We start from the raw sequence: 10,533 nt of genomic DNA, 5'->3' as shown, positions 1-10,533 counted from the left end.
TTGAATTCTAAAATTATTTTTTTAAGTCTGAAAGTGATTAAGGTCTACTAAACCTTATTTCTTAAGCATGGGCAACCATGGTGCAGAAGTAAAGCAGTCAATCTCTGATCCAAAGATAGTGGGTTTGGTTCTTACCTAACCTGCCCATGTGTCAAACTGTCCTTGGGCAAGACACCGACCCTCTTAATGCTCCTGGGGGTTTGGTGAAAAGGTAGTAAAGCACTTTATGACATATATAACACCAATAAACATTTACTTTCTGTAGAAACAAAAAGTGCTTTACAGAATAAAAACTATCAAGCCAAAAAAAAAAAAAAAGTAAAACAAAGACTTTCACATTTAAAAATATGAATATAAATCCCACACACTTCCCTCTACCCCCTTGACCCACACCCATCCAACATAAAGAAATATACAATATAACATAAATAATACCAGAAATAGAAATCCGGCTTGATGCTACAGTGAGACAATGAGATGGGGATCTGTCTAGATTAGGGACCACCTCACTGAGGTCACAGAGGGAATCACCACAGGCTTCCTCTGATCAAAGCAAGCAGCCAGACCCTTTTCAGCAAGATCAGAGTGTGAATTTGCCTATAATCAGCTTCCGCCTGTTGATCTAAATAAATAAATAAATGCTTAGTCACTAGTGTAGAGGAGGTGGTATTGTTGGAATTTGAACTAAAAAACTATTGTCAAAGGGACCTATTGACATTTCTATTGTTTCCTGTTGTATCACCTTTACAAATTTGAAATAAGAATCTTTACATTATCACCTTTTATATATATATATATATTTAAATTGAACTTAACCTTTGTCATTGCAACACGAACAAGTAGAAGATTATTACGGCAAGGACGACAAGGTAGGGAAGAAGAGAGTCTACACGTGGAAGGAAAAAAAAGAAGTGGCGGCGGTAGTGGTACTAAAAAAATAGTTTATCCCTTTAGAAAATAATAAAGCACCAATTGTTAGCTTGTAACCAGTTCTTTATCGAGGAGTTTGAATATATTTGGTAAATTTCCATTAACCACACACACTTTTGCTTCATCCACTCCGCCGATATGAATTTTAAACTTGTGTTACAGGCTGATCCTTTTCTTCTTGTGTTGAGAGAGTTCTTCATTTTGACATGGATTGGAGTGATCTAAAAAACGTGAATCACTAAAACAAAACTCTGATTGAGATTCAAGAAGGGGAATTGCAGCCAGATGCAGCTAATTGCCTTCCAGTCCTTGATGAATTCATCCCCAGCAGGTGTACAGACCTCCAGAAGAGCTGAGCTTTTTGGATGGAGTGTTGCTTTGGAGAACTCAGGTGTGCACCTGTATCACCGTGTTCTTAAAAAAGCATGTGATGCAACTTCTATTCAGCAACTTCAGTTGGAATGCTTTTTAGTTCCAAGTTGACTGCTTTGATATGTACCTTAGAATAAGAATCTGGCTCTTTATACCAACAGACCTTGTTAAGCTTTACTGAGTACAGTTCAGTTCATAATCAAGAGCTGGCAAAAAAAAAAAAAAATTCTGTCTAAAATTATGCTGAAAAGAGTTTGATTAAGGTTGGCAAGTCTGCATCCAACCACAAGATGACTTTGAACAATGTTCTATCAAAATCCTGCTATTTTCCATTTGCTTAATCACTCATTTTTACTGAAAACCAGACATTTTCCAGGAAGGTCTGGTACCAACTTTCTAGCATGTAGAGACCTTACATTCCCCAAAATGTGTCGACCCTGGAGCCTCTGATTTTTAAAATGACCTTGCCGGTAAACAAAAGAATAAAAAGCCAGGGTTTGCTTTCTTTGTCCTTTTGCCAAAATCTGACGGTAAAACATCCACTTTTAACCCCATGATGCGTAGTAAGGCAAATATGCATCAATCCTCTTCAGTTTCAAAATGACCTTAGATTAGCTTGTACTTAAAAGCAAAACCATAAGGAATTTTTATTTCTGTTACTTTTCACAACTGGCGATAAATTAAGGCTTTAAGAAAAAAAATAAGTGCATAAAATGTAGTTGGTAAGTTATGATTATGTTTCCATTTGAAAATATTACTCTGAAGCTGCGTTCTAATCACCCTGAGCCACATCCATCGAAAAATCTATGTAAATCTACATAAATGATACAACGCAAACTTGTGTCACTACCAAGTTTCTATGACCGTCTCGTGGTGACGCTGTCCCTTTGCAAGTTAAACCAGGTAAAACTCTAAACAAACAGTTACTCGAATTTAATGTATGGATGGTGTCTCTTGTAATTCTTGGAAGTGCCAATCTTTCACAAAAGTGGCGGCTACTGGTCTGTCAGAGAGGGGGAGCTTATTTTTGGCCTACATCATAAAATTGTCTGTTAATTTAAAAGTAAAAAATCAAGCAATTTCGCCAAGCAAATATCAAAGAAATAGGTTGAAGCAGTTTTTATTTCGACTGAACTTGAGAAATCCGCGATGGGAATGAGCGCGAATAGCTTCATGGATTCCTTATAATACAGAATCGCTGTCAGTCAAAAGGAGATGCAGTCTTTCAACAGACCCTCCAATCATCATACAGAAGCTCGGAGTCTGGGCCAGCCCACTCCCCATTCACCCCCAGAGACGCTGAGCATCCATGGGCGGGACATAATTGCAGCGTTTATCCAATGACCGTCTAGTTTCGAAGCGCTAAAAAAAAAACGTTCAAAGCAGCCCCATTGAAGTCAATGGACGCTGGGCTTCAATAGGGAAATGCACTGTGAGGCTGCGGGAATCAATGAGAAGGAAATAGAGTCAGCCGACCTGCTGTATGTAACTGATTCTGAACGAACTCGTCTTTGAGATGAACGTTTTCTAACGCATTTTAGTAAACAAAATGTTAATACAATAGTAGATATTTGACCATTAATTTTGTGACATTATAAGGGAAGCCGAGCTTCCCTTGCAGTCTTAAAGAAATCGCCACTGGTTCACAAGGTGAACTTAATAATAGGTAATAGTAATAGGTTTATGCCCAGGCAGAATTGTAGAGCACCAAATGTGTGGTTCAAGAACCCACATTTGCATGTTCTTTGAACACATCTCACTTTCCCTTAGCTTAACAGTTAACATTTGTATGCCCGGTTGTCTTGAGGTGAAAAACTACTAGACAAGAGATGTCAGTTGCAACTCGTGTTTATTCAGGAAACAAATCATTCTTCCACACCTGTTTTTTTTTTTTGACCTGCCATCTGTGGGTTTTGATACAACAGTAAAAAAAAGTGACATAAAAACAGTAATAAAGGTTGTCAAACAAACATAAATACATCACACCGCTGCTTGTACCTGTCTCAGTCTGACAAACAAAAACAGCCTACTCCCAGTTTTGGATGTGTAACCAAACAAAAGCTTCCCTTCACTATAATCCTTAGCCTTATCAGGACACAGCAGAGAAAAAAAAAGGAAAAAGTAAATAAAGATACAACGCCCCCCCCCTCTCCCAGCAGAGTATTCGGCTGAATTTAATGGTAACAATGGGCTGTTTTGTTAGACGGTATCATCTTTAGGAAATAACTGCGTTAAGTTGAGAACCCAGCTGAAGGAAAAGCTCAGCATCGGATTGCTGGGATGTTATGCTGCGAGAAGCTGGAAAGTTATCTGGCTTTCATCTTCTTTCACTTTTCTGTCTGATCACTTCAGAGTTGCTGGTATAATAGAAGTGAGATCAAATGATGGGAAACTGCGATATTCATTTTACATCGCAACAAGGGATTTTAAAAACTAAAACACATACATTTTCAGAAAATACAAAATAAGACATTTTTAAGCAAAAGTGTTGTATTTTTTTTCATTTAAAAGCAATAATCAATATTGTATGACATGAGAATGGTATTAATCAAAGACCTTAGAGTTGTGGGGTGGATTTAAATGGATCGTGGATCACGTCACCCATGTTCATGTGGCCCATGCAGGTCCATGTCCGACTTCTATCCTCCCCCTCCCCTTAAGATCTGACAAATATATTTTACTTGGTCTGGTAAACCCAAACATGCTGCAACCACATCAATCACAAAGCTACTTTACATCTATCATATGTACATTGCCACCTAGAGCTAGCTAAAGGTACTGCATGAAAATACATGACTAATGAGGGTCTAGTTTAAAGTTTCGCTGACTATGGAGAAAGTAGGTAAATGACAAGGGGGGTCATATTAAAAGCCAAACAGAATTAAAGACCAAAAGCTTCTTTCTGAGAATTATTGAATCCATTTTCCTTTTGAGAAAGAGATAGACTTTTTTTAGAATGTGTATTTTTCCTGATGTAGGAAGTGTGTTTTAGTGTGAATGATTTTCTATTTTTTCTCCGCATAGAGAAGAAATAAGGCTAGAGTAAGACTTTGGTGGTGAATCTTGACAAATTTCCTCCGCAGGTAAATGGAAACAGTTCTCATCCGAGCATAGTAGCATTTGTGACAGGTAAGGCATGAGGATTCAGTGTTTTGCTTTTTTTTTTTTAATCTTTAGTCTAAACGCATTTTCCTGCATCTCCTTCAAAGTTTCCTTCCTCCCACCCTCAATCTTGCAGCCTGGGAGCGTTCCGTCACCTTCCAGCAGTTTAGCTGAGAGATGTGATGTTAGAGCGGCCACCAGGGGGCACTACAATACGGCGTCCTGCAGGCCTGATGGGAACCTCATCAGGAGTGGGGGGTCCTGGACCATAGGAGAAGGGGAAAAAAGATAAACAGGAGGATTCCAATGATTAATTTGGGATTGCAACATAAAATATTTTATAATTTGTGCTAAACACACAGATATCACTTCCCAAACAAGCTTTTTAGGCACATTATTATTTTTTAATAAGTGGCATACTTTCCCGGTGATTACATGAGTTGAAACACTGACAAAATATAATAAAGTTGGCTATAAAATGTGCTCTTTCCAAAGGATGAGTCAGTGTTTCTGCTAAAATGATAGATGCATGTTTAAATAACTGTCTAATCAAGCTCTTCCTCTCATCTCCTTCCAGAAAAAATAAACTCTGCAGGTGGTAACACTGGAAAAATAAAACTTGACAAGAGACGTACTCATCCTGGGAGTATGCACCTATTCACACTAACATAAAATACACAAATGCTACCACAAAGTCTGGGAAACCAGAAGCACCTTTCTCCCCCTCGAGATAAATCCAGTCAAATTTGGAAATACTTTCCAGCAAAGGCTACTCTTTCTCCAATGAGGTCTCACTCATCAGCTCTTCCTGTAAAGACGTGTTGTTCAATGCTGCCAAAGGCCAAACTCCATTGAGTGTTCTTTCCTTTTAGGATGAGCTCATTCATTAAAGCATACACATGGAGTCATTCAATCTGTCATGGAGCGCAGATTTAGTTCTGAGTTGCAGTGCCTCACTGTAAGAGGGTGGAAACAGCGAGCAAGGCCAGTACTTCTTTATGCATAATGTGCAAAAAGTACTGGTGTTTGATAGACTTTTTTTTTCTAAGTCTTACATAATCTTGTGTTGACCCAACATGTGGGCACAATCAGCATGTCACTCTGCAGCCCCGCAGAATGGAACAGATGCCAAACTAAAACACTATTGTGATTTCTCACGCTGGATAGGCCTGGTTAACAGCCTATGTCCAGATGCCTATTTTGAAAGCACTGCATGTTTTAAGGCTTGGGTCAAATCCCATCCAGTATGGCTTCATATAATGGCAGCCATCAGATCAGAAAAAATGTTGCCTCATTGCAGCCTAATTCATCAAAGACACAGTAAGCAGAGGTCAAAAGAAGTTCTTTTAGAACTAATTGGGGGCTATTTCAAATGAACAGCTTGGAGAATTTCTAAATTGGTTAAATTAAGTTGATCAAATACAAAATTATTCATGTGAAGTCCATATAAAATTAACAGAGCTAAGCTAGTAGGTTTACATACAGTATGTCCAAACAAAACTACAGGTAGTTACATTTAATAATTCTAAGTAGGTTGGTTTAAATTGTTTTACATTTTTCGAATCCTGGATTTGTGAATTACTGTTTTGATTTTGATTTTTTTTTTGGCATGAGTGGGCCTGACAAAGTTCGCCTCTTTTGGAACCTTGAGTTGGAGTGATAAATGTAGCTAATATCCTATGGGTGAAGCCAGAGATTATCATTCCAGTAATGGTTCCACCTTAACCTTAAACCTCACACAGAAAAATGGCTTACTTTAACTTAGAGATTTTTTTTTCTGCATTGAGAATTTAAATCAAGCTGAATTCAATAAAAATTTTGCTGCAGAAATTGTAACAAAAACATTGTTTCAATATTTACAAAATGCTTACTATGATAAATATTCCATGACTGCCTTCTGCCCAGACCAAAGTAGAATTAAGGTGCAGTAAAATGCTTCAGTTACTGATGCATATCCATCAAATGACTTAGAGAAAGCCCGATTGGTTAGGAGACTTGACTCACCACAAGCTGCAGGGTTACCTGTTAGAGAAAATCCAGACTGGTGCAGGTTTCTGACAGGCTGTTTGGTGGGAGAGGTGCGTGCCGAGGCAGAGGGAGTACCCCCACGGGACATGGAGAATTCAGACACTGGTCCATCGTACATTCCTCTGGGCACTGCCCTCAGAACCGCCAGCTAAAGGAAAAACAAAAGCATTGAAATGACCAAAGAAGAGGGGACAGAAAAATGTCCTATTTTTGGAACAGAATACTGGTAAATACAGCCAAGCTCTCTTGTGTTGGGTATAAAATGACTGTTGGTACAAATACTGATTTCTTCTTTACATATTATTCACTGAGTTATTCAACAAGCCCCAGATTTGTATGCTTAAAAAACACTACAGTACATCGTGCTTAAACTTTATGCTTTAGCAAACAAGTCTCTGATTGTGTGCGACAGTGTAGTGACTCAGTGGAACCTCTGTCAACACTTACAAGAAGACAGCTGTGAGGCAAAAAAATGTGTTACTAACTGAAAATTGGCCGTTGCCACAACAAACCAAACTCTTTCTGCTGCTCCATTCCCTCACAGGATGTAGCATCAACTGTTGAAAACAGTTTCTAAATAAATATTCTTATTCCTGTTGGATGTTATAAATAAAAAAGTGAAACAGGGGAAAAAAAGGTCGTTTAGAAGAGCAGCATAGTTTTCAGTTTTATATGATGTGACAGGATAATTAGACTTTGAAGGGACTGCAGTTCTCTGGGTTGTTTATTTTCTCTTTAGGGAACTACCAATTTGCTAAATTTAACATATTTTCTTTTATTCAATGACTATGTACATAGAATGTACATAGTCATACAGTAATATACTACTCTGCTGACCTTAACTAATTTTCAGGTCATGTCAGCTCTAATTTTATTCTATCTTTTGGCTAAAATTTGCAGTGTAATTATCACTTAATCCTACTTCAGTCTTAAATCCTCACCAGCTTCTTCTGTGTCAATCATCATGTCTTATCTATTTTAGTCTAAAAATTCACAACAATTCTAATAGCTTAAGGTAACAAAATGTTTTTCTGTCATGAATTTAGTCTATGTATTGCATTTTTTTAAATGTATCAGTTTTGCTTTCATAAGTACCTGATTATACATTCATTCTTTGATGATTTTAACAAATTGTAGGTGCTTCAATATAAAACATAACAATGAGTTTTTTTTTATCTGAAATCCTTCAAACCACTCAGATGAAAATTGGGATTTTGTTGTTTATAACATGTTCTTGAAGCATTTTGATTCCTTTCTCGATAGGTCTTGCCTTTTTCCAGGCCACAGTTGTAAATAAGAATGTTTTTTTGTTGTTTTTTTCATCCGTCCTGCCAGGATGAATAAAAGTTAAAGAAAAATTAAAGCTGCAAGCTTTAATTTTCTCAGAGTTTGCCACAAAATGGCCGCCAAGCCGTAGGTCCTGTGGCCATCCCATAATTTCAAAACTTTCTTGGGATATCCCCAACACGTGTGTTTTGGTTTCGTAACTGTATTTTGAAATAGTTTGTTTTCGGCCCATTCGCGATTTTCGGCCCATTAATTTTTTTTACAGGATCGCTGGCCGTCATGTCATCGTCTTCGGGGGGGCTACGTTGACTTTGTGGAAAATTCATTTTCAATTTATCCCAGGTGTGTGCACATTTTGGTGACTTTTCGAGTATGCGCGGGGGTCAAATTTTTGCTGAAAGGCGCCAAAATCTTTCCAACTGCAAAAACAATATGGTCCTTGCAGTCAGTGACTGCTGCTGCAACTGCAATGATGGAGGACAAATGGAGCTTAACATTGTGTATCAGGAACAGAATAAAGAATGCATCTTTGTGACGTAGGAAATACGCTGTGCAGGCCACAAGCTCCTTGCTCTGCTCCTTTTGATGCATTCACTTGCAGACGACTAAATCTATGTGCGTCTTGGCTTTAATTGTCTGACATGGCATCCGGCTCAAAACTGTTCAGCTCAATAGCTCCAATATTGTTTGCCGTTATTGTTGCACTGGTAAAGCTAAATAAATGTAGCTAAACTGCTGTAAGTTAGCGAGAGAGTGCAAAAACAGAGAGCTCTGAGTTATGGGTTATGGTGGTGGCTCTGCCCCAACGTTCCGGACCACAACTCAGAGGTGAATTTCTATATTTCGGCTAAAAACTGCATAATCCTAATTAAAAGACCACTGAGAACGCTTTAACAACAGATCAAAAGATGATGGCGAGTGGGTCTTTAGTTAAAACGCGAGACACTGTTGGCTAACTTTGTCTGCAGGGGTTTATCGGCATTGCTGACACATTTATGCTTACCTGCTTTCTGGCTTTGACCCGCTTATAGGCAAAGTCTGGGAATGGAGAGCAGGGAATGAAGCGGCCCGCTCCAGAGGTGACTTGGAGTTTTCCATCTTCCAGAACAATCTTGCCCTGGCAGATCACTACCAGTGGAGCTCCACGCAGCTCCATGCCCTCGAAAATGTTGTATTCAGCAGCCTATAGCACAGAAGAAAGACTATTTGAGGGATTTGTGGACAAACTGATGAGAGCAGTTTTCTGATTTGCTGTCAGACAACATGGAACTTTTTGTTCCTCCTGCTCTCACACTCTTACTCATTTGTCATCCTATTTCTTACTTGTGTGTTTGGCATGCAAAGACAGCTGCCATCTCCCAGCTGGCCCTTCATAAGGTTGCCTCTACTCCCTTGGCTCTGTCTCATCTCCTTTAACACCCATCACCTTTCAAGTTTTACACCTCTTTATTTAGCCATTTATCTCTTCTTCAGTCTTTTGTGCTACTCCCTCACAGTTTTTCAACTTTCCATTGTCCAGGTTCCCTTGCAACAAGCTTTCTTTTCCTAACATGTTGGTGATCTCTGGTGGCCCCCTCCCCTCATTCCATTGTTGCTTATTTCCTCTGCACACGGTCCTTTTTTCTGCTGCTGTCCAAATCCAGGCCAGAACAGGACATAACTAAGACTCACTGCGTGCCAAACATGATGTCATGAGCTTTAGCCCCTTGTGGATTTCAACGAGTCCAAATATGCTTTTATTTTTGACAGCAGCATTCAGTGTCAGTCCAGATGCGGGTTCACTGATAAACTGGGAGACAGCACAGTAAGCTGGTAAACAGGGTCACTTTTGTTAGCTTTGGCATGTTTAAAGGAGTGGGAGCTGCTTCACTCCAGTCTTTTTACCCACTTCTGTTTTTTTAACTGAAACTAGCAGGAAATTAAAGGGTGAGATCATCATACAAGAGCCTCTGTAGATGTTCTCCACATTTAAAAAAAGAATATTATTAGTCAGTTTAGCTTACACGTCTGAAAATGCAAAAAGAAGAAAGTGATTTACTTTATTAACATCAAATTTTCCACTTTGCTCCCCTCTGGTGTCATTTCAGGATATTTTAGCTTTTAACAAACATTAAACTCTAGCTTCTCCTTTGCAGCCGAGCAGCTTGTGTTGTGCAATTGTCATGTCATTCTAGCAAATACCAGGTGCACTGAACTCCTGTGGTGCAGCATGAGTCTCAAGACACGAGGAGTGAAGACAAAACACATCTGCAGTGGGAAGAACCTTTTGTTTCACATACTTTGAATGCAACTTCAACTTTTAGGATGTAACTCTGGATGCATGAAGTCATAAAAACTACTCAGTTGGAATTATTAGGTCATCAGAAGCTTTCTTTTTTTAAGGTAATGGGTCCCTGACAGTTTACAACTCTCTTCATGGGAAAGAAAATCTCTGTAGAAACTTTATCTGACTTTAAATTGTGAGTAGGTTTGTAGTTTGAAAGAAAACCAGCAAGTGTTTTTGATAAACAGACCTAAGCAAAAGTCATTTATTTTAACTTAATTTGAGAGTTTATCTAAATGTAACCAAATCAAAGCTTGATTGTCAAATATTCTTTGAACAAGATCCTTGACTGGAAAATTTGCATGAAGTGTCTGCAATAAAATGAATCTTGCAGGAAAAATGCTGGAGTTCAGCTGAAAGAGCATTAGGGAAAATGTTTAGATCTGACAGCAGGTTCTATGGATAAACTCCTTTGTTTGAGTCATCCATATGTTTCTAAATCATAGCTAAGCGGTTTGGGATTTTTTTTCCACTGAGCAGAGCAGGTCATA

General features: G+C 38.6%; 1 protein-coding gene across 3 annotated transcripts in view; it reads right to left on the bottom strand.

Annotated features, from left to right (window-relative positions):
- Nucleotides 1-3,134: 3,134 nt before the first annotated feature.
- The window catches only part of LOC101165934 (dihydropyrimidinase-related protein 3), a 37,490-nt gene continuing 30,091 nt past the window's right edge, over nucleotides 3,135-10,533 (bottom strand). For 2 of the 3 annotated variants that reach the window (XM_020699614.2, XM_011492375.3), the window contains exons 12-14: nucleotides 8,723-8,902; nucleotides 6,409-6,580; nucleotides 3,135-4,665 (exon numbers count right to left, since the gene is read on the bottom strand). In XM_020699614.2, coding sequence (XP_020555273.1) covers nucleotides 4,571-4,665; nucleotides 6,409-6,580; nucleotides 8,723-8,902 — 447 coding nt within the window. In that variant the 3' untranslated portion in view covers nucleotides 3,135-4,570. The remainder of the gene's footprint in view (nucleotides 4,666-6,408; nucleotides 6,581-8,722; nucleotides 8,903-10,533) is intronic. The other variant, XM_020699615.1, reaches the window with a different exon arrangement.

The sequence above is a fragment of the Oryzias latipes genome, chromosome 14 (assembly GCF_002234675.1).
Source record: "Oryzias latipes chromosome 14, ASM223467v1".
Classification (NCBI taxonomy): Eukaryota; Metazoa; Chordata; class Actinopteri; order Beloniformes; family Adrianichthyidae; genus Oryzias; species Oryzias latipes.
The sequence above is the reverse complement of the archived record's forward strand: the minus strand, read 5'-3'. Positions and strand labels throughout refer to the sequence as shown.